The sequence below is a fragment of the Schistocerca americana genome, chromosome 2, assembly GCF_021461395.2.
Source record: "Schistocerca americana isolate TAMUIC-IGC-003095 chromosome 2, iqSchAmer2.1, whole genome shotgun sequence".
Lineage (NCBI taxonomy): Eukaryota > Metazoa > Arthropoda > Insecta > Orthoptera > Acrididae > Schistocerca > Schistocerca americana.
In genome coordinates, this window is record NC_060120.1 from 849,485,434 (window position 1) to 849,510,834 (window position 25,401).

Below are 25,401 nucleotides of genomic sequence, written 5' to 3' on the forward strand. Positions count from 1 at the left end.
GGGATGTGCATGAGGGTGGTTGTCCGCCTCCTTCTCCCTGCTGTATCAACTGCAATTGCGGCCATGCCGCCTCCTCTCGGGATTGTCCCGTGTATCTCGATGAGAAGGCTGTCAAAGAGATCCAGGTAAGGGAATAAGTGCCTTACCCAGTCGCTCACAAGTTACTAGCTAGTCGCAAACCCAGCGTTCTCCCGTCTGACACCTATAGTTCTGTTCTTGTTATCCCTCGCTCCATGAAGGACATGGCCACGCAGACATGCGACCTCCAATTCAGCTCTGAGGCTGTGAAATCTCCCAGTGTCACGGTAGCATCGCCATCCCTCCGTCCAGCTGTGCAACAAGCCGTCAAACTCTCGCGTCAAGGGGAGAAGCCACCAGCTACACAACCAGTAGGCCGGAAAGAACAGAAGGAATACTCCCGTGAAAAGTACTTCTGTCCCTCCAGCCAAACAACAGACAATAAGAACTGACGGTAGGGTTTGAATGTGTCTCAGATCCCACGAAGCCTTGGACCCCAAGTTGTCAACAAGACACTGTGCAAGCTAGTGGTGGCTCCATAATGGTGTGAGCGTCCTCTGGTCAAAGTGAACCGATCATTGACCGGAATTGGTTATGTTTAGTTAGTTGGAAACCATTTGCAGCCAAGCAACGATGGATGACAATGCACCATTTCAACGGGCCACATTTGTTCGCGATTGGCTTGAAGAGCATTTGTTCGCGATTGGCTTGAAGAACATCCTGGACAATTCGAGCGAATGATTTGGTTTTGTAAAAGTATCAATGACAACGGCTGTTCATAGCTCTACAGACGGCTATCGTTTTTGTCTACAGCCTTTGCCTTCAGCTGTTGAAAGCTGTCAAAAGCGCTGACAGGTGTCAGGGATTTCTTTTAGTTGACTCGACTGAAGAAGTGTCTTAGTACTAAAGAATAAATGCACTAAACTTCCTGCATAATGCGGCATTTTTTCGCGTTACAGTATTCGTGATATTATATTTCTTGATCTATCGGCCATACAGTGTTAAAATTCTGTAAGTACATTCAGCGGCATTTGTGAATACTATCTCAAACCATCTCATTGTTCATGAACTCAAACCTTTCGAACTGTGATAAGTAGGTCTTTCTTACCCCCATAGCGATTGTTGGCCGACAATAAGGGCTATGTGTACGAAGTTCGGTTTAAATCGGTCTAGTGTTTTAAGAGATGGGGGAACACACACACACACACACACACACACACACACACATTTGTGTTGTATGTATCGATTAAAATCCTACGCATATGTGGCATGTAACTATGGGTTATAGTAAACTGCAGTTGGGAGGGGTGGCTGGAAGAGACATTAAAAAATCTGTCACACCCCAGATTCGAACACTGGATCCACCGCTGATCGAAAGAATTCAGAGAAGTCTAACTAGGATTGTAACAGGTATTATAGATCCTCGGGGAACTTAAATGGGAATTCTTGGAAGTAAGAGAAGTCCTCGTGAAATTCTGATGAGTAAATTTAGAGAACCTTTATTAGCAGAAGGCTGTGCGTCCATTCTCCTGACATCATCGTGTACCTTGCGTAAGGAACACACAAGGCTGACGTGAGATCAGGATGCGTACACAAAGGCATATGTAGTCATTCTTTTCGTCGCTCAATACACAAATCAAATAGAAAACAATCGCTGATGCTAGCATGAATCCCCCTTTGCCGTACTGTACAGTGGCTTTTATATACGCTGAGAACCAAAATGTTGACCACAACTCACCGCAAGACTGGATGTCACCTGGTGGCGTATCGGACACGTGACACGGTAATGAGTGGGAATCATGTTGCCAACAGTAAGGGCCACAAATCAGGAAATCGACTGGCATAAGCGACTTAGACAACGGACAGGTTGTTACGACACGAGACTGGGAACGAGTATCTCAGAACCTGTCGACTGTCCGCCTGCTACTAGCATGTATGAAGAGTGGTTGAAATACGGTAAAACCACAAATAGGGGACAAGATGGTGGACGTACACACAAGACCACAGAACCTGTGGGTTGGAGTCTTGGCTGCTCTGTAAAGCAGGGTATGTAGCGATCTGAGAGAAATCTGACTGCAGCATGCAACACCAGATCACGTAAGACCTGGGATCTTACGTGATCTGGGATGCAACGCTAATGAAAGTGCAAATGTTTCGGACCACAGCGTTCAGCGCACTTATAGGGACATGGGGCTCCGCAACAGATGCTCCACGCTCCCCACGCCGCTTCTCCCCTCACGTGTTCCCATGTTGACCCTCAATTAATGAAAACGTGTCGCCTGATAAAAGTTAAACATTTTTCTTGTAACACCACGTCAATGGCCGTGTACAGGTACATAGTAATCCAGGAAAGCAGCTGCTCGAAACATGAACTGTCACAGATGCAGGCTAATTGGCTGTATTATTCTGTGGATTGTGGCGGTGCCAAAGAATGGTTGATAACTCTGAACACAACATAAAGAGAAGATAACCACCGCAAGCCGCATTAGCGACACAGGCATAGCCACTCCCAAAAATGTTTCGCTACGCCTCTGCAACTAGTTGCTCTTCCACTTACGGCCGAGCACAGTATCTCTCAGCCGTGTCTGCGATGATCGACTAAGACATCAATATCGTCTTCTAGCTGGCCAACTGTGTGATTAAAGTATTAAGCAGAACTCTGAAAGTTATTGTAAATGTACTCTAGAGTGAGAGATTTGTATTTTGTCTGTATCAAGTGATGCGTTAATTTTCAGAGACAGTTGTAAATAATCGTGACGTTCCTGTGGAAATGGATTGTACAATATTAATTCTTCTTGTCTTTGTTATAATAAAATGAACTAATATTTGGCGGCCTTGTGGCAGAGTGGTTCTATGCGCGTCAGTCCGGAACCATGCTGCTCCTACGGTTGCAGGTTGGAATCCTCCCTCTGGCATGCATGTGTGTGTGTGATGTCCTTAGGTTATTTACGTTTAAGTAGATCTAAGTCTAGGGGACTGATGACCTCAGATGTCAAGTCCCATAGCGCTTAGAGCCATTTGAACCATTTGAACTAATATTTTGTGTGTTATGGCATCCACTCAGCCTCCCTCTGGACCAGATTAAAGGACCCACTAATGCACCAACAAGTGTATTTTAGTCTGTCCCAAAATGGATGACATTCACTTTTGCTTCCATGAGACCTGTGGTAGTAATCGGAAATAAAATGACAGCTGGGACTGCATAAACATTACTGCAGACCATTCTAATCCCTTCATGCTTGATGTCATCCCGAACAGCAATGACATTTTCCAGCAGGATAACTCTCCAGGTCTACAAGCCCTAGTCATGCTACAGGGGTGTGAGGACCATGATAGTGAACGCTAGTTGATGTCTTGAGCGCCAAATCCACCTGATAGGAACCTGAGGGAAAACTTCGGAGCGCTGCCTGACGCCAGTTCTGCGTAGTGGAAGTGGGTGAGAGACTCTGGTAAGGAGACTGAGTCTGACAGTGACAATGAGGAAGCGAGAAAATGACAGTGAGAAGAGACGAAAAGAGACAGTAGCGGTGGGAAGGAACAAACGAGATAGTAGCGGTAAGAGAGAAATTGACTGTGAGAGGAGACAATAGTAGTAGGACAGAACGGAGGACTACTGTGGCTGTGAATCAGGAGGCAGTGACTGAGAGAGAGAGAGAGAGAGAGAGAGAGAGACACACACAGGAAATGACAATGAGTTGGGCTGAATGAGTCAATGAGAATGGGAATTTGGAGTAAATGGGTATGAGTGACAGAGTGACACTGAGCGATGAGTGTGAACGAGTTACAGTTAAGAGTGAGATGTGAGTTGCATTTACAAGAGCGCCAATATGTTCACATGCCAAAATGTTTGGGAAAATTTTTGAAGGTGCCGAGGAAGGTAGAACAAAGGCAGCTGGCAGTACCTCACTTTTCAGTCAGATTCTTTTAAACGGAACATTTTCGCCTTTTTTGTGTTCTGATAGGATGGTTTTTCTACTGGTAAATAATAACCCAAACTCTTGTCATTTAGGCTAACGTACGTTTATCTAGAGAAAAAAATCTTTCTCCATTGCAAGAAGTGACAGATGAATATTTAAATGTGGAAATAGGGAAAGTGTAAGGTTGAATAATTCCAGATCCTATCCATTTTAGTCACCAGAAATTGTTCTAGCTTTCCAGTCTAAGAAAACATCTGATACCTGTTTATTCCAAAATTCTACTCAGTAATAATCATGGTGTCCGAAAAAAAATCACGTTCGTCGAGTCCTGATCACTTCAACTCAAATCGAGACTGAAAGAAGAAGAGTGTAAAATAACCTTTGCGGGTGAAGGGAGTTTAGAGCTTCTCAATTGTTCGCCAAAATACAGCACTCATAAGGAATGTTGTTACATCTGTGCTTGCTGAAAGCTCAGTTATTGAGGAAGGAAATGCTATATTGTTAAGTAGGGTTCACACACGCATCTAATGCGGCACCACAGCTTGTGGCTTTCTGTAGTGGCATCATGAGCTTCAGTTCATACACGACGCCACAAATTCTACGTAGTCGCACAGCTTTCAGTATTGCATGAGTTGAAATCATATGAGCGGATATGAATGTTATAGTGCAGGTTATGGGCTTTCAGAACTGTGACGAGTTAAATACAAGAAAGACGAAACCCACAAGTTGGATCCGAAGATAGATTTCGCACAGGGATAAATCAGGGGCCACAAACATCTTTATTATAGAAATAACATTCGGAGACGAAAACACTGTCAACAGTGGCACGCTAACTAACAATGGGCATGTAAAAATCATCTGCAGACACGCCACTTTTGCAAATTTTTAGTATCTTGTGGTATTTGTTGATGTAGGCATTTCAAATAACTAATTTTTAGTTTAACAACTGCCACATCACACTCTGGAGCTATTTCCTGCATATAATCAACAATTTATAGTATGTTTGGTCTCTCATGGCTTGCTGTTCTTGTAGTTCCATTAGGTGCGAAAGTGTACCTGGTACCTGCTGACAACTGTTTTCACTTCTTTTCAGAAATTAACACTTACTGAAATCGAATGGAGTACAGCTGCATTTACTCCTCGATAACTACGACAGAATGCTGTGTTTTGAAATACTGCTACCAGGGAGCAGTGGTGGTAGGAGAGTGACGCAACAAAGTACAACCAAGCTGGACTTTTTATGGCGTGATAAAAGTTGTATCTCGTAAGATGCGCCACTAAAAAGTGAGAGTTCACACATACAACTGAAATGGGCTTTATAAGTGTAGTGACCAATGACAGCAGTTCGGTCCCTGAGGAATTCACATACATTTTTTATTTATGGAAATTGCATATTTTATGACGCAAAATTGAGAAAATGCACTGTTATGGAAAGTAGGTAATATTATGCACTAAAGGCAGGGAAATCTGATTAATATGCAGCATTAAAGTGTAAAATATGGCATATTAAGTATAACAAGTATGCAGTATGCATGACTTTACTTCCTATAAGGTCAAAATGTGCACGAGAAAATTCTGAGGATGCCTCTTGCAGCGATATGGCACAAATGGTGGTGATTTGTGTAAAATGTTTGTGACACACATGGATAGCTGCTTCCATTAGCACGCCGCTTCAGGAGTGGGGGGGGGGGGGGGGGGGGGGGGGAGAGAGGAGTGTCGTAATGAACCTTACATTAAGAGTCTGAACTGCATTTTTGATAGCAAAGAGGCAATACATTATATTAGAATTATAATTCGTTTGGCAATAGAGTAAAGTTTCTTTATCATGGTGTATTTTTATGTATTGTTGATGGTGTGTTATACTTTTTTAAGTAAAGCTTTTGTTGCTTAATTTTATGGACTAAATACTATTTCTGTGAAGGCCTCCTTAAAGAAAATTAGGTACATAAAATTAAAAAATAAACACTCATTTTCAGAATAATGACGAACACGAGCCCTTTTAAGGTCCTCTCTAACAAATTGGACAGCCCCCTCTATGTCCTTGTGTGTTGGTATGCTGGATTTCAGCTTCCACAAACATGTTCTTCACTGAATTTTGGTTTGAATGAGCCTCTCCTAATTAGGAGGAGGAGGTGTGATCTATTTGGATTTTCAAGTTTTTTCATCTGACTAGATTTCCAAACCAGTTCTTTTTGAATCATAATACTTAAAAAGCTAAATTTTTGTTTTTGTTGGAGATGTGTGGGGACAGTAGTTAAAGATACCTGTCCTATGTTGTAAATTTGTGAATTCCTCTTCCATCAAGACATCTTTCTTCACCACTGTTGTAACAGAAGATTTACTTTTAATACTTGAAATTTCTATAGCACACCTGTTATTACCAGAGGAAACAAATGAAAAGTCCAGGCCATTATGAGAACTACTGACTCATAAAATCTGCAACTGCAGTTTTAGGTTTCTAACCATTTGATTGTAGTGCAGTGAAAATGTTATGTTTAAACAATTTTAAAAACTGACATATAATTGTCAGGTATTTTTAAAATTTTGAGATCGGCTGAATCATGAAGTTCTCCTTGTACTCTCATTAAAAGTGATTAAATGACCAAAATTGCAAGAGGAAATTTTAAGGATAAATAGTTATAACTGTCAAAGGTGGTCGTGGTCATGGTGGTGGTGTTTCAAACAACTGCTTGTAATTGTTTTTGAGATTACTGTAATATTTTAACCTAATTTAGATGGTAGTAGATTGACTGTTATGGTTTCTTTTCTTGTTTCAGTTCCAACAATTCACACAACCCACTGTTATTGAACAGGCGTCATATATCCTGATAGCAGCTGGAGCATTTATGTTTGTAGTCAGTTTTCTTGGCTACTGTGGTGCACTGAGAGAATCTAAATGCCTTTTGACTTGTGTAAGTATTGAAGGGATTTGTCTGTACCAAATGGATGTTCCACTGTAAGCTGAAAGGAGAAATTTTGCCAATACCGGAGTCTGAAATAAAATGATTAAATGTGTGTGTCTCTCTCTCTCTCTCTCTCTCTCTCTCTCTCTCTCTCTCTCTCTCTCTCTCTTCCCCCTCCCCCCTCTCTTTTCTGAATTTTCAGAACCAGTGTGCATGTAATAGTTATCTGATTTGGATTACTACTTCAGTTTATTTCTCCGATTTCAGCAGCTTCCAACAGTTTAAATATGGAAATGCTCATCAGCAGTGATTTTGTGCTCTTGTATCATACTTTGATTGAAATACTGTATTCAATTTCTGAATAATGAATTTGCATTATGTATGTGAGTACAGATGTCGGATTTGGGCAGTAATTAATCTCATACTCAACTATGTTTTACATACAGACATTTTTTGTTGGTATTGTTATCTTGCCTCTTCGTTGAAGTGTATCATGATGTAGTACTTGAGGCCCTCCTTGTCACTCCATACAGCATTGGTAGCTTCATGCAACACTTGCTGAAATGTAAGGGTTTCTGCTGTCGAGCTCAATCTGCTGCATGCAACCAAAGCAGTACCTCAGACAAATGATAAACATGCAAAACAAATCATCTTCATATAAATAACAACTTTTTGGACATGTCCTATTTGATTGTTATTAAAATTACATTAAAATTGTTTGTACACATGCTTGCTCATTTACAGATAAGGGTAAAGAAAATTTTGCACTTACAATGTTTATGAGCAACATTCCTTATTTTGTGCACTCTCAAAAGGTAATGTTTCTCTAAACTACTTAGAATAAAATACCATTAAGGTTGATGAGAGAGGTGGAGGGGGGGGGGGGGAGGGGGGAGAAAGGACGGAAGGAGAATCATTAGTTACACAACCCTCTCCGCCTACACACAAACCCTCCTTGTCGGTTTGTCATTAATGAAAGCCGTCGGCCTTGAAGTAGTTCGCTTTTTGGACAGCTCCAAAATATTTTAAAGAGGCATGTCATCTTGTATTATTTTCTTGGGACTGATCCCGTAACTTGTTGTTGTGTCTCATTACATTTTTTTGGTAGCCTTTTGTAAAAACTGTTTTACAGCAGTTGCTCGGCTGAAGGAAGTAACAATTCTTTATGCTTACAGTATGGTGTTTTCTTGGTGATAATTCTTATAATGGAGATCACAGCTGGAAGTCTTGCAGCTGCATACAAAGATGAGGTAAGAGAAAATAACATGATTGTTACTTTATTTGTGTGTGTGTGTGTGTGTGTGTGTGTGTGTGTGTGTGTGTGTGTGTGTGTGTGGGGTGGGGGGGGGGGATATGTCACTATTAATGTAATGCCTTCAAGGAAAGATGGAAAAAGTCATATATTTTCTGAATTACGGCAATCACCTAGCTGAAGAGTTCTCCAGGAGTACTCTACTCTTTAAAATTGACACTTAGTAAAATGCAGGATTGTGGTATGCAAGAGTTTGACTTTTGAAAGTGATGCAGCTACTTTATAGAGCAGCTTAATTTTGCTTGTAATCTATCCAAAGCCAAATCTTGAAATTACTGATTATGATTTTTAATCAGCTGAAAATATAAAAGGAGTATTGTGTAAATTTCAGTTATAATTGCAATGTTGACGAGTTCCCTGTACATTAAATCTCGGTCTTAACTGTGTATGTTAGAGGACAATAAGAATTCTGAGTCTGGTTGCATAGGTTAAGCCTGCCTTTTCTTAAATTAATGCTCACATTTTGCTCCATGGAGATAGTCTGTAATGTTAATTCTTTTGAACAATTTTTCCCCTGGTCTGTGATTTCTATGTGTAGTACTGTTCTGTGTACAACATATGGTCAGGTATTAGAGCAGCATACATTATTTGATAGTTATTTGACTTGACTCATTTCATCACAAACTACACATTAATAGTTGTTCTCTACTTTGGACAGATTTTTGTGCTTGTTGATTTGGCCACTGCATATTTTACAGGTGTGACCAGTAGTAGATTTTGAAACTCCTTCACATCTTTGAATTTTTCTCCGTTTGACTGATCCTGGAGACTTTATAGTCTTTTGCAGCCTTCTGAAATATTTATGGATTGACATTAAAGTATAAATATGGCATTTGTTTCAGGCAAAGGATGAGACAGAAAAATTTTTGAAGTCAACAATTGAGAAGTATTATGCAAGTAATCAGGATGCTGTTACACTAATGTGGGACTACATAAACGCAGAGGTGAGAAATTACAAAAAACATAAGTTATTTAATACAGACAGGTGTCTGTGAAGCTAGTAACTACATGACCTTATTCTCTACTTTTTTAAGAATTGTTTTATTTATGTGTGTTCAAAGACAATTTATATTGTGTGATAGAATTACTGTTCAGAAATGTTTTGTACATAATCTGAGTCATTGTGCATACATACTTCAGTAGCAGACACTGCAATGCTTATGAATTGCTGAAGAGGTAGTAATATTAAAGTAATAAGAGACTAGACTGAATTGCAATTCGTATCTCTAGAAATTCAGGGTGTTAAAACACTATTTGCAATGTAGTAGTACACTAAAATGAAGCCGTAAACTAAAATGAGTTAGTTAATCTTTAATTATTTTCAACTGGTCCAGCCTCTCTAAACACCTGGTTTGAAAGTGCTTTTCCAAAACTTTCTTCATACATTCAGGATTTGAAAGTTGGTGCCTGGACATTAATTTTCTAAAATAGTAAGGCACACTTCTCAAAAATTATTCGTTCATCACTCTTCCTCTGTGCTTGAAAGCAAAAAAAACGTGAGTGTCCATTGATTTTTCTACTGTAAAATATTGGTGTACAGTAGGGATTATCGGGAATGAAATAATTTGAGTGAGTTTGGTAAGAGTGTAAGGTATATATAGTATTTAACAGATGTGAGCATAGCCACTATAGGCAACCCTGACATTGTTCTGAGATTACATCTTTCTGCCTTCACCCTTATCTTCATAAGAATTATTGTCATGTTACTCAAATGGTTAGTGTAATTTCTTTATTTTATTTTTTCCCCAATGATATGTATTTTTTGTATTCAGTTCAAATGCTGTGGAGTTCAGAACTGGGAAGATTTCAAAACTGCTCCAAAATGGAATGCCACAGTACCAAGGTCTTGCTGCATTCTTGAAGGGGATATAGCAAAATTCCAACCCAAGTATTCAGCTTGCCCAGCTAGTGCATCAAACCAAAATTCTTACTGGATGGATGTAAGTTAACTTTATTTGTATAATGATTGTATATTTCTTACAGAATAAATTATATTAATTTCTGGATTCTTGTTTTTCAGGGTTGCTATAACAAGTTCTTGGTATGGGTGGATGAACACATAAGAATAGTTATAGGTGTTGGCATTGGCTTGGGTTTGCTCCAGTTGATTGGCATCTTCCTTGCATTTTGTTTGTCAAAATCAATTGACCAATACATAAAGTGATTTTATATGGACAAAGCAGTTATCAAAAGTGAAGTCAGAGGTGGTGTGCTGCACAGATTGAGTGACAATATATACACCTATTTTTATTACAAAATTAATGTTAAAATTAGAACTATTAGTTGTAATGGCTGTGTGTGATTTGAAGAAAAATTGTGTGTTTGGAAGGCAGAATCTCGCGAGTGTATAGAAAGGTGAAAGTGTTAATAGTGCTTCCACATTATACGTATATAAGTGAATATGTTAAAAAATGTGTAAAGTTTAAGATGAGGACATCTACATACAATACAAAATTTTTAATGATACGAATGATATATTTGTATAATTGTTTCATATGAAATTTGTTTGGTTTTTAACTGCCATTGTCTGTCTTCTTTTTCTTCTTTTTTTGTGTTTCAAAATTGACATTCCACCATTAACTACCTTGGTATTAACCTTGTTTGCAGTCTCTGGTCCACGAGTGTCAAATTACTTTCAAGGTTCAACTGTAGTATTTTTCTTTTCGATCCATTATGCATAACAGTGATAAAACTGCAAAGCGTTCCCCTAACACATGATTTGCAGTTATGTTTCATATCTGATAATTTTCTACACCTTTATTCTTTAATTGAATGTTTTCTCTTTTTTCTACTTCATCCAGTTATTGTCTTGGAAAAACATTTCAGTATATCAAATTTGGAAATTGCATCTTGCATCTGTATATTCACCATTTTCCAGAATGTTACTGAATTGTGTGTACATATGATGTTTGTATATACTGTATATTTTGCTGTTAGTCCTACATAAATCCTGGCTCCCTCATAAAATCAGATTTTTTACTTTCATTGTCATACATTCCAGTGGTGTTCTGAGTTTTTTTAAATGAAAATTGAAACACGTGTTAACTGTAAATGCCAAAGTGCTGTGAATGGCACATTATCAACTGCACACAATTAAAAATGTTATTTTTAACATTATTGAAATGTTACTTGTATGAAATTTATTATATGTAAAATAAAATGATGAAATAAATCTTTAGAAACAAGTTCCCTACAGTCATTTTACTTGTCTGTCAATATTTCAGCCAGTCAATGAAACATCAGTAGCCCTGATTGGTGAATAAATGAAAGTCTTCCTTGTTAACTAAAAAATGTTCTTTTTCTCTGTTTATGTTACTCATATTAGTTTTTTAAACCCAAGTTTCTGTTCTACTGTGTGAGACATTTTTTAACAGTAAATGCTGAAGTGACTCTTATTAGTGTGTATCAGTTTTTGTGCCATAAGAACCACTGAGTAGTAGAAGGTGAAAGGGGAGGGAAGCGAGTGAGTTCTTTATTTATCTCGAAGGATGACATTATCTGAAATCTTAGCAATGTTTTCAGCCTTGTTTACAGAATGCTAACTGTCTCAACTACTTGGTGGTTTGAACTTTGCACCATGCCAAAGCAATTACCAGTTGTTGATTTTATAAGTTCTTCCAAACAGGTGGTTTTCAAACTGCCTGCTGATGCTGTGGACATGGTGGAGAGAGATGCATGTACTGCTGGACTTTTCACATTTCACATTGCACATTCACTTAAGGATAATATCAAAGCAGCTTGGATGGATGCTTTGTGTTCATTCAGGCTGAACCCTGATAGTTTTATGTGTGGACAATGGCGGTGCCTACCGTTGTGTTGGACAAGGGGGTTACATTAAAAAAATGTAGTGTTCACTATCTGATCCAGTGTATCACAAACTCGGTGCTGACCTGAGAATGACAAAAAGGATTGAGAGAGAGAGAGAGAGAGAGAGAGAGAGAGAGAGAGAGAGAGAGAGACTGCCAGCCTCCTGAAGAAACGTTCACTGCCGTAAGATACTGTAAAGTCTTACCTCGTATTGTGCTGTTTGCTGAAATACCGGGTGATCAAAAAGTCAGTATAAATTTGAAAACTGAATAAATCACGGAATAATTTATGTAGAGAGGTATAAATTGACACACACGCTTGGAATGACATGGGATTTTATTAGAACTAAAAAAATACAGTCAATCAAAAAATGTCAGACAGATGGCGCTTCATCTGATCAGAATAGCAGTAATTAGTATAACAAAGTAAGACAAAGCAAAGATCTTTACAGGAAATGCTCAATATGTCCACCATCATTCCTCAACAATAGTTGTAGTCGAGGAATAGTGTTGTGAACAGCACTGTAAAGTATGTCCGGAGTTATGGTGAGGCATTGGCGTCGGATGTTGTCTTTCAGCATCCCTAGAGATATCCGTCAATCATGATACACTTGCGACTTCGGGTAACCCCAAAGCCAATAATCGCATGGACTGAGGTCTGGGGACCTGGGAGGCCAAGCATGACGAAAGTGGCGACTGAGCACACGATCATCACCAAACGACGCACGCAGGTGATCTTTCACGCATATAGCAATATTGTGTGTGTGTGTGTGTGTGTGTGTGTGTGTGTGTGTGTGTGTGTGTGTTTGTTTTTGCTCTAATAAAACCCCATGTCATTCCAAGCATGTGTGTCAATTTTTACCTCTCCATCTACATTATTCCGTGGTTTATTAAGTTTTCAAATTTATACTGACTTTTTGATCACCCAGTATATGGTCATCCAAAGACCCGTGAGGCTTCTCGTCAGTAAAATTAGTGCTCGGACACACTGTGTAGCATAACATCTTGCTACTGTGTTGAGCCCACTAGTAGGTCAACGTGTCCTCGCACTAAACTCAACTGATTTCTTATGTTGAAAGGGAATGCATTCAGATTACTCTGATATTTTAATAAGTTTTGATGTGGTCTCTCTCTTCACTCACATTGCTCTGTCTGATTTGTTACATTTAGTTGAAGTTAAGTTTGGAGTAGTATTAAGGAACCCTGACCTGTTTTGACATCCATTTTTCATTGAATAGCCAGTTCTGTGAACAGATGGACAGACTTGCTGTGGGTAGCTCTTTGTCATGTATTGACAATCTGCTTACGGAATATTTCAATTTATATGCCTCGGAGTCAGTGAAAGTGAAACCTGCCTGCTTTTTCGGATACATAGACACAACTTTTGTTGTTTGACCTCAAGGAAGTGAGAATTTAAACAGCTTTTTTGAACATCTGAATTCAGTCCAGCCAAATATCCATTTCATAGTGGAAGTGGGAAAGGATGACTGCCTCTCCTTCCTTGATGTGTTGGTAGGGAGGTGGATGGTACATTAGGACATGTTTATAGGAAGCGCACTCATACTGATTTGCGTCTTCAGGCTTACATCTGGCATGAAGAAATATTTCATACCTTGTTTCTTAGAGCTCTTGTCATATCACATCCTGTAAGTTTGTCAGCTGAGTTAACCCACCTCAGTCACCTTTGTTAAGAATGATTGAAGTGAAAGACAGGTCAGATGCATTATCGGCCAACCATGAATTGAGAAAGTGATAAAAATAATGAGGTTACATCAGAGTCTACGGCCTTTCTGTCCTAAGCAGGTAGCATTTCGAATGGGATTGGTCATATTGTATGGAAAAATGGTGTGAAGTGTTTTTAAACGGTCATATAAGATTTGAGCCCTTTTAAAATCTATAAAGAGTGATCATGATTTGTGTGAGGCAAGTGTCTACTGTATCAGTTGTAGCATGTCATGTTGGTCAGACCATCAGGACCATGGAGGGCTGGTGTATTGATCTAGAGTGTAACATGTGCTGAAACAGCCAAGCAAATCAGGTGTTGTAGGGCATTGCCTTGGCACCAGTCATCTTAAGGACTGTAACAGGTTCTGGGGTGCACTTCCAGCTCCTGGCTAGCATTATTAATAGAGATCAAAGGGATATCATGCAACTATCCAGTAACCAGCCTAATTTTACCTGCTGGATAGAAGGTAAATATATATGTGTGCGTGCGTGGCGTGGGGGGGAGTGTGAAAATTTCGTGAAACTGGACCTTCATTTAATTAACATATAAGGTGCTCTACGAAAAAAGCAGCATATTATCTTCAAATCAAAACACCACTCATTAATTCTAGCAGAAAAAGTAAGTGCTCTTGCTGAACTAGAGGCAATATGGGGTGAATGAACACCAGTTTCTGTGTGTTAAGGGGTGGTAAGTGACTCTGCTTGTCTTTTGTAAGCAAAACTAGCTTTGGAGAAAAGTTCTTTGCTGTATATGCTGCTCTGCTGCAAGTTGCTAAAGATAAATTCTGACAATCTTTGTCAAATTCTTGGTTACTGTCCCACTGGCTGCATTTGGATATGCAGAAGGAACCAGAACTTATTTATTATTTCTTCAAAAGGCTTCAAAAGCTTAATGCAATGCTCCATGAAATACCAATGATGAAACATCAAATTAGTAAGCATAACATGATGAGCCACATACAGCAACATAGCCCATTTTTGATCCAACAGGTGCTCTACCATATAAATGGCGGAATTCCACCTTGGCTGATACCTCGAACCAGCTGATGCTCAGATTGATTTAGCTTCTTTCGAATAGTGAACAGTTTTCTGGAACTGAGCTTGAATGACAGACTGTTACTTAAGGCCAGAGAGCTTCAATGACTCATTTATAGCCACTGAAGTGGATGGGTGAAACTTCAGCAGAACCACTAAACCACTCGAACCTCTTTCATCACCTTAGTGCCACTGTCATAAATGAGTAAATGTATGTTGTGGCAAATATCCTAGCGAACTGTGATACTACTATCCTCCGTCACTATATTTTTTACAACATGGGAACCTAGAAAAGGCTTTATTGCAAGAACTCACTACCAGATGGAATTCAGGTGACAAAACAAATGATGTGTGAAATTCAGGAAGGAAGGCATGTTACACAAACAGGTCCATGTATCGGAAGTTATAGGAAACAAGAGGGCACCTGAAATGTTTCTACTTTTTCATAATGTTTGTCAAGAACAGTGTTTTTGGAAACTCTATGTACAGTTTTGCAATTTATAGTCTCTGTTGAGCTTATTCTAAGAGTCTTGTAAAATCTGGTCCTTTTTGTGATAGATAATAGTTTGTTGTCTAATCTAATAATTTCTGCTATTAAATAACTGTAATTTTTGGCTTTTGTGTCTTTATCCAAAAGCAATTTCCTTTCAAATTTTTCTGACATAGCCAATTTCTTTTCTCTGAATTTAGAAGAGGAAATTGTACCAGGAATGGCTGACATGGTGTAGGTGCGGCAGCTGCTGTACTTTCACTAACTGCTTGGAATTTACTTGTGTGTTTCATTTTCGAATGATTTTTCATGACTGAATAATCTGTTAGACAAGGAAATATTTCATTGAATTGAGGGTAGTTTAGATATTTCATATTAGTTTGAATGGTACTTCATAACCACCTAGTGAGGTGGTGCAGTGGTTAGCTCTCTGGATATGAATTAGAGAGGATGATAGTTCTAAACTGCATCTGACTATCCTCTTTTAAGTTTGGGATGATTTCCCTAGATCAATGCAGGCACAAATCAGAATGGTCTCTTTGAAGGGGCTGATAGAGTTCGTTCTCCATCCATGAAAAAAATATGAACTTGTGCCCTGTGCCTGATGTTGACAGGATGTTAATGTCTTCCTTCCTTTCCTTTTCATAACTGCATTTCACAAAAAACACGTGCAGCCCAAACAAGTTGAATTAGATAGAATATTCAGATGATGATGATGATGATGATGATGATGATATCTATGGACAAACACTTCACTGTTGAGTGAAATAAAACAATTCAAAATAAAAGACAAGCTAAGGCTTTGATACATCCCTTTTTTTTTTTCTCCACCACAAGAAATTTGAACTTGCATGACAAATGCGTAGCAACGTTATTACTGTCACCATTTATATGAAAATATTCCCCAAAAGACAATTTCTTTACCAATGACTATTTTGCAATTTAACATGGAATTAAAAAATTGTTTAGCAGTAACGTCAAGTAACAACTGAAAATGATCAAAATTTACAAGAAGTCAAATAGTCCAGCTAGTCAATAGATATGCCCCAGAAAACAGACCTACGGCAAAGATGTATTTCAAGCTGTGGCTGATAGACCACATCATGGAGACAAATTTTGTTAGAGAGAAAATGTTTAGACGCTAGGTGTCTTCTGTGACTGGTTATGCCCCTGAGAGGTGGCAGGACTCAGGCACTCTGAAGAATTTGTATGCAATGTGTGTTGCCTATAGTCCAGTCATCTGCTATATGTGAAAGGATGTAGGCCAAGCTCCTGAAAAAACTTTGTTCGCTTACACACTTATGAAGTTTTCTTGTGGAAAATCATAGTCAATTTATTGGGGTAGGTAGTATGAAGATGCAGCCCACATGGTTAGTAGACCCTACTAGTTCAGTGAAATCTCATTGCCACAGGGCTAACAAATTTAATAAGAAGACACCTAGCATCACTGGGTAGCATCAAGGAACTCTTTGTCTCTAAGAAAATAAGGAAAGTTGTTCCTCATGATGCACCCTATAAGATCTAAACATTTGATGTAATGGGCATGCACACCCATTACTGCGGTGTGATCAAGTTGAAATGCGTGCTGTGCTATGAGCAGTCTAGGAATGACAGTTATACATGCATTTTTGCTGTTTTGCTGGATGAATGGTTGTATCTTGAATAATTCAGTTTTAAAATACCTCAAACTCAGATGTCAGATCACATGAAAAGCAAGCAAAGTCTGGTGGGCTCTTTATTGGGACTACATGATGGGTGGGGACCGTGCAAAATGAGGACACCAGTGGCAACATATCGGGCCTTCTTTGACAAATTTTTGGGTGCAGAACATTTTGTAGAAACAGCTTGGAGTAACAGTCTTTTACAGAAGCACCCTGGGGCATTATTTGAAGCTATGATTCAACTTGTGTGATATGCAAATGTCATTGCTTTCACCTTTGATTGTTGCTGGCAGAATTTTTTTGGGCACGGAGAATCGGAGCTTACCCATTGTGATGAGTGAGATTTTGGTTCAGGTTTAAAATATCATATCCAGTGCAGCAGTCCTTTTCAGAAACAGTTCTCCTTCTGTTAGGTAATGTTGAAGCAACTCTTCTACAGTTCTTTTATGATTTGCTTTCTGCTCTTCACTCAGATTGTGTGGAACCCATCTGGCAGCAACTTTCTAATCTTTAACTTTTCAATTATGATTCTAAAACTGAAATGACAGACATTCTGGCCTCATATGCAATTTCCCCATGTTTCGTGTTGATCATCATTAACAGTAAGAGATGTAATCTATTGCAGTTGATGGCCTTCCACTTCTTGGGTTGTCCTCATTTCTTACCCGATCTTTGGAAATTAGCAGACCACTGCAGTACTGTGCTGTGATCCACTACACTATTCCCACACACCTCTCTCAAAGTGCTGTAAATTTCTGTTGGGTTCTTTCCACATAGGGCTTAGATTTTGATGTAGGAACACTGCTCATTACATGTAATATGTCATGACTCGATTTCAGCTTCAATTTTAAAATTGAATTACTGAAGATACAGCCACGTATACCAACAAAAATGCATATGTGATGCTCTTTCCTAAACTGCTCACAACTATAGATGAGTTTCAACTTAATCACACAACAGTAATGGTTGTGCATGCTCTGTTTGCAGGTCTTTTGAAATGACCCTTGTACCTCACATCTTTCAATATTGTTTGACGGAATACTGCACTTCCTCAAATTGGAAACAAAAATTTAGTGTGCTGTGTTGTATTTCTGGGTAAGGGAAGGTACATATCTTTCTGTAGGCCACTATTCAGTTCCATATTTTTATCGTATATTATGCATGTAAAATTGCAGTGGATTAAATCATTACTATACGCTTAGTAGTGAAAGTGCAGGAAGTAACAAGCAGGAGAACGCAGGAAAAAGACCTACAGAGGCAGCTGTGAGAACTATATACACAAATGATCTATTAAAACTCAATTCCAGAAAAATTCTCTACTTCATCTGTGACGTATATTTAAGAAAAGGACCAGTATCTAAAATTGGACATTGTGAATATTACAAAACATTTGCTTAACATTTGTCAGAACCATGAAAAGACTTCAGGAATCCCACCATAATGAAAATTCATTCAAATTTAGCTTAAAAAAATTGGCAAGTTGTTGTTTTGAGCAGTATTTACAATGTAACAATGTCTTTGCTTAGGTTACTAGGAGGCTGCTTCCCTGCTTCTGAATTGTTAATTTGGTTAACGTAGGCATCTGACTGTGACTTCATAAATACCGGTATATTTCACAAGCTTTTACAGGGTGATTTTGAAAGTACTGATCAGTTAACAACAGGTTATTACAATACTGTGTTAAGAAAACAAAAGCTGGATATCAATGGCTTTACGTTCTGCTTGTTAGTTTAGCTCAATGTCCAGCTGCACCACCAAAAAATTGTAGTGTTTGGCCATTTGTCTTTCTAACAATAGAAAGTGTCAATTATATATTTAAAGCTGGATATGGTGTGTGCCTGAAAGATCTGGATTAAATTGTTGGCTGTGAGCCAGTTTTAGGCCTTTCAGTTCTCATGGGGACTGTGTGTGGTGTGGTTATATTTCAGTGCTTTTTTTTTTTTTTTTTTTTTTTTTTTTTTTTTTTTTTTTTTTTTTTTTTTTTTTTTAGTATTACGTTTTAGTATCAGTAGCAAGCCTTAGTTTCTGATCAGTTCCTTAAGCTTATTTATGTATGAATAAGTCTCAGAACTGAACCTTATGGAACTCTTCAACTGATGTGGATGCCTCAGTATGGTAATATTCTATTAAAGGCAAGAGAAATTATAACTGACATTTAAAGCAACTTTTTTAGGCAGGAAAGATGGTAGCACATTGAAGCAAATTAGGAAATTGCAAAAATCAAGGGAAACCAGTGTTTAAGTAATGCTAAAGCTTTAAATTGCTTTTGTGATGGTACTGTAAATGTTGGTAGGAAGGAATCATTCACACAGTCTGTTATGTGAGTAGATTCCTCTTCCTGAAAGAGCCTTCAGAGGTGTGGTGCTAGTTGTGTTTTATGTTAATGGGCAGAAACACATTGTAGGCAACCTCTGTAAAAACACAGCAACAAACAGTTACAGCTAGTGCTAATCTACTCTCAATTATATAGTTACAGGTATTACTTCCAGATAAAATTTATTACTGTCTCTCCTACCAGAAAAGAAAGATCTTGAACAAAGCCACTGTTATTCCTCTTTCAGTACTGAGCTGATTTTATTATCTAATCCTTCAAATTAAGCATACATATGGCATGACCAGAATATAGGCAGCTGATCCTGTTATTTTAAAATTAAAACAAATTTTGTTATCCAATTAACATTGGCTGTAACATCTTGGAATCCCTGTAATCTCACAAATTAGGAGCAGTAGCTGATAAGCTAGTCTTTCACTTTATTGTGACTATTTAGATTTAAAATTTCCTACCTGATTTCTGATGGCAACCTGTTGAACTTTTGCATTAGAATATGAAACTTTTTTCTGAATCCTAGGTATGGAAGCATAATTTAAATACTTCTGTCATTCTGGTTGTACTATATGCAATCTTACTGCACTGCAAAAGTTAGCGCATAAATGTATTAGCATTTATGTACAAGAAACCAAAGTTTCATAGGCAGCATGGTAAAGATTATCAACTTATATGACATCCATACTGCATGCTTCTGTAGAGTACATATTTGTAATTTCAGCTGCATTGACCCAGAAGATATAACCATGGTATAGTGTTGGAAGTGTGCAGAGAGTGATAGCAAGCAAAACTGAACTTCTTGGTTAACTTGTCCACATGCTGGTGGCTTTCAGTTTATTATCTATCTTCAAATTATCACAAGGCATTATATCCTCTGCATGTCCATTGTTCTCTACTTCTGGTACCTGTAAGTCATGTATATTTGTTTGGAATTTATAAGCAGGCTGTTTGCTGTGAACCAGGTGTAAGCCTAGCTCTGATGTGGATGTGTTTGGATCCTTTGTTTCTCTCATCAGCAAATGTCAGTTTTTGAAGAGTGGCCATAATGAATCATTTATGCAGCTCAAAAGCAAGGGTGGACCAAGTACTAAATCCTGCAGGAAGCCACATTTAATGTTTACCTATTCAGAATTTAGTTTTATTGCAGTGGTGTCTTGTGTTAAAGTGATGATCTGTTTTCTGTTGTCGAGAGTGACACCATCCACGCAAAGAGGATGCCTATAGCATCAAACATTGTAGTTTCCATAGCAGAATATCAATACAATCAAAGGGTTGTCAGATTTCTAGAATTTTTCTTGTTTATTTCTGACAGAACAGAGATGAGATCATGTATTGCTTTCTCTGTAAAAAATCCTTGTGGAAACTGAGCAGCAATTGTCTCAGAAGTGGCTCAATGTTCTGTTATAAGCTGCCTTCTCAAAACAATGCTGAGAGCACAGAAAGCTGAGTAATAATTAGAATGCTAAAGATTTTATTATAAAATTCTGTGATAGTCCAGATCACGATACTTTAACAATAATTGATAATTAGAGATTACTTGTGTATGTCCAGTTTTGTAAATAGACTTAAATGTCCACCACACAACTCTCTAAGAAATATACTGAGACTCACTAACTGATTACAAAGGCAACTCAAGGGGAGTGCTATGAAGTGAGCACAAGATTACAGTACTTTGTTTCAAATACTTTCCTAGTGAGAAGAAATACCACTTTTCAGTGTTCTTAAGACTTTTATAATATCTCTAACAGTTGCTTGAACAGAAGTGATATGTGATGGCAGAGTTTGCAAAGCCATGGATACAACCAAGGAGAACATTCAAAAATGTAGAGAGAGTCAATGCATAAAGCACAAGCAAAAGATAAAATATCAGTTGTACACTTTTAACAATAAAATAACCCTATCCTGCTATTCACACTTATTCCAGTTACACTTAATCAAGCAAATTAGAAAGAAAATTGGTGCTTTGAAAAAAGCTTCTATCTTCTCAGTTACTCTGTTTTCCTCCTATTGGCAGCTTAATAATTGTTTACATTAGTATTATTGCAATAAAATAGTTACCTACATCTGTATTTAGAGAGTCCTTTTCATGATTGATTACTATTTGTGGTGCAGCTATACAACACATTGTTCTGTGACTAACAGATGAATCAAGCAAATAGTAATAAAACTTTATTTATTTATCTGAGTCCAAAAACACTTAAATACAATATAATAAAAACTACAGTGTATTATTAATTACAGAGAATTTGACACTCCGAGTCAAATGTTCAGCATCCAGAATTGCACAATTATTCACTGCAAACATGTCTTTCATGTCGCAAGGCTTACCCAGGCTGCTGCAGATAAAGTGTTAGTCCTGCCTTGCCCCCTCATTCATGACATTCATCATCATGGATCCCACACTACTTCAAATGAGTCTTGCACCTTGTCACATCTATTCACAACCCGTTCAGGGTTTCCCAGGTCCTGTATCGTTACATCTGGAGGTGCTACTCCTATGAGTGGAAAGAGCTTGTTGACTGGGGTTAATCTTTGGCACTCCTGTGACTATGTTGCCTGTCTCATGAAGAGCTACATAAACTTAGTTGGCATGTGTAGAGTTCCTCCAGACTGGTGCAGTGCACTCTACAGCTTGGAAATACAGAGCAAGTGCAGTTATGTAGAGGATGCCGGGCTGCTCTCGCCACGTAGGCTTTGTCTCCTTGTGGATGAGGTTGTTCCTGTTGCATATCTTTTGTCTGGTGTCTACATACACTGTTGTTTGTAGAGTAAGGTGTGATCCAACTTTAACAGTAGGTACTGGGGTGGGCACAGTGAAGTAGATTGTGTCCTTTCCAGGTAATGTTAAACTTTCTTCTTTTCTCCTTCATTGTGTAATTGCAAAAACACACACACACACACACACACACACACACACACACACACACACACACACACACACACACACACACACACACATTTTATCTGAGTTGGGTTTCAAGTGGTTGTCATCATAGTAGACTGTATACTTATGTGGATTTGGTGTCTGTTCTTTCTTACATGTCCGAAAGAACAGACACCATTAATGATCTGCAGCCGTCTAGAACAAAATTAGAATTATATTAATACCTTCAGCTGCTGACAGGCATTGATTTATATCAATGGGAACAGGTGAAAATGTGTGCCCCGACTTGTACTCGAACCCGGGATCTCTTGCTTACATGGCAGATGCTATCTCCATCTGAGCCACCGAGGACACAGAGGATAGCGCGACTGCAGGGACTATCTCGCACATGCCTTCTGCAAGACCCACATTCTCACCTTGTATGTCCACACACTACATTCGTAGTGTCCCACTCAACACAATCATTACACAAACATGTCCAAAAGAACACACACCATATCCATATAAGTATATACACTCCTGGAAATTGAAATAAGAACACCGTGAATTCATTGTCCCAGGAAGGGGAAACTTTATTGACACATTCCTGGGGTCAGATACATCACATGATCACACTGACAGAACCACAGGCACATAGACACAGGCAACAGAGCATGCAGAATGTCGGCACTAGTACAGTGTATATCCACCTTTCGCAGCAATGCAGGCTGCTATTCTCCCATGGAGACGATCGTAGAGATGCTGGATGTAGTCCTGTGGAACGGCTTGCCATGCCATTTCCACCTGGCGCCTCAGTTGGACCAGCGTTCGTGCTGGACGTGCAGACCGCGTGAGACGACGCTTCATCCAGTCCCAAACATGCTCAATGGGGGACAGATCCGGAGATCTTGCTGGCCAGGGTAGTTGACTTACACCTTCTACAGCACGTTGGGTGGCATGGGATACATGCGGACGTGCATTGTCCTGTTGGAACAGCAAGTTCCCTTGCCGGTCTAGGAATGGTAGAACGATGGGTTCGATGAGGTTTGGATGTACCGTGCACTATTCAGTGTCCCCTCGACGATCACCAGTGGTGTACGGCCAGTGTAGGAGATCGCTCCCCACACCATGATGCCGGGTGTTGGCCCTGTGTGCCTCGGTCGTATGCAGTCCTGATTGTGGCGCTCACCTGCACGGCGCCAAACACGCATACGACCATCATTGGCACCAAGGCAGAAGCGACTCTCATCGCTGAAGACGACACGTCTCCATTCATCCCTCCATTCACGCTTGTCGCGACACCACTGGAGGCGGGCTGCACGATGTTGGGGCGTGAGCGGAAGACGGCCTAACGGTGTGCGGGACCGTAGCCCAGCTTCATGGAGACGGTTGCGAATGGTCCTCGCCGATACCCCAGGAGCAACAGTGTCCCTAATTTGCTGGGAAGTGGCGGCGCGGTCCCCTACGGCACTGCGTAGGATCCTACGGTCTTGGCGTGCATCCGTGCGTCGCTGCGGTCCGGTCCCAGGTCGACGGGCACGTGCACCTACCGCCGACCACTGGCGACAACATCGATGTACTGTGGAGACCTCACACCCCACGTGTTGAGCAATTCGGCAGTACGTCCACCCGGCCTCCCACATGCCCAGTATACGCCCTCGCTCAAAGTCCGTCAACTGCACATACGGTTCACGTCCACGCTGTCACGGCATGCTACCAGTGTTAAAGACTCCGATGGAGCTCCGTATGCCACGGCAAACTGGCTGACACTGACGGCGGCGGTGCACAAATGCTGCGCAGCTAGCGCCATTCGACGGCCAACACCGCGGTTCCTGGTGTGTCCGCTGTGCCGTGCGTGTGATCATTGCTTGTACAGCCCTCTCGCAGTGTCCGGAGCAAGTATGGTGGGTCTGACACACCGGTGTCAATGTGTTCTTTTTTCCATTTCCTGGAGTGTAGTTCTGGCAACACTAGCCATGACCTCCTCCTCCTGTGCGGATGCACACACATTCCCCAAACTCTTCTGGGACTTGGTAAGAATGTCCTCCATGAGTAATGAGTGTGTTTGGGTGGGACACTGCGAATGTAGTGTGTGTGGACATACAAGGTGAGAATGTGGGTCTCACGGGAGGCATGCACATGATAGTCCCTGCAGTTGTGCTATCCTCTGTGCCCTCAGTTGCTCAGATGGGTAAAGTGTGTGTCATTTAATCAGGAGGTCTCGGGTTCGAGTACCAGTCAGGGTACACATTTTCACCTGTCCTCATTGATATACCTGATTACATGACACACACTTTATCCATCTGAGCAACTGAGGGCACAGAGGATAGCACAACTGCAGGGACTATCATGTGCAGCTGAAAGTATCAATATAATTCTAATTTTGTATAAGTTCTTCGAGAGCTGATGTTTGGATTCTACTTCTTCAAATGTTGCTCCCTGAGCAGCAACAGCTGTGTAGATGAAGGCCTGTGTTCCAGTGATCATTGGTCTATAGGTTATAAAACGCACACTTCTGTGGGAGAAGGCCATTCTTCAGTATTTACTATAGACTTTTTTGTCATTTAGTAACAAAATGTCATTTGTTCTGCTTTTAATAAAATGAAAGCATTATACATGGTTGTGACCACTTAAGGCTGTCTTATTTTATTTTTTTATTTACTGTGGTAGCAAATTCAAGTATTCCCCATTTGTAAAACAAAACCACATGTGATTATGAACAAAGGCATAGTTAATTGCAGTTCCAAACTTCACACGATAAACACCAAACTATGCTGAAACAAAGATAGTAAAATATGTATATGCTAACATTCACACTTTCTCAGTTGGATAACAAATATCACTTTCACTCCCTATCAGTACCAAAAGATGTATGTTACTATGGGAGTTTCACTATCTTTACAGTAATTTTAAATGGTAAACTACAAAATATGAACAATGAAAATTAGATTGATTATTGAAGCAGTGGAACTGTCACCATAGATCAATAATTCAAGAACAGTCTTAATCGCATTTATTATTGTTATAATACCGCCAACCAGTTTCAACCCGACGTAGGGGTCATCTTCTGGGCGTTTACACCATTGGTTGACTGCTGGTGGTGTTACTCCTGTCTATATAACAGCAGGAAACTATGCCTAATCATAGTAATTGCTGCTTGTCTCCACAACCATGTTGTCCAAAAACCTATGTCACCATAGAGCCATTTTACAAGAAGAGTGATTAATGATAAAATCTGGTAAGTAAATATTAGTTTAATATTTTAAAATTGTTTTAGAATTATACAACTAATATATACAACAAACTACAAAACTCAGTCAGTTGCACCTTTTTAAATGGTTTACT

The 25,401-nt window shown here is 39.5% G+C and overlaps 1 protein-coding gene across 2 annotated transcripts in view; it reads left to right on the top strand.

The window, feature by feature from the left end:
• The window catches only part of LOC124596084 (CD82 antigen), a 294,285-nt gene extending 282,950 nt beyond the window's left edge, over positions 1 to 11,335 (top strand). For both annotated transcript variants that reach the window (XM_047135073.1, XM_047135074.1), the window contains exons 4-8: positions 6,713 to 6,847; positions 8,014 to 8,088; positions 8,993 to 9,094; positions 9,923 to 10,090; positions 10,171 to 11,335. In XM_047135073.1, the coding sequence (XP_046991029.1) occupies positions 6,713 to 6,847; positions 8,014 to 8,088; positions 8,993 to 9,094; positions 9,923 to 10,090; positions 10,171 to 10,314 (624 nt within the window). In that variant the 3' untranslated portion in view covers positions 10,315 to 11,335. The remainder of the gene's footprint in view (positions 1 to 6,712; positions 6,848 to 8,013; positions 8,089 to 8,992; positions 9,095 to 9,922; positions 10,091 to 10,170) is intronic.
• The last annotated feature ends 14,066 nt before the right edge of the window (positions 11,336 to 25,401 follow it).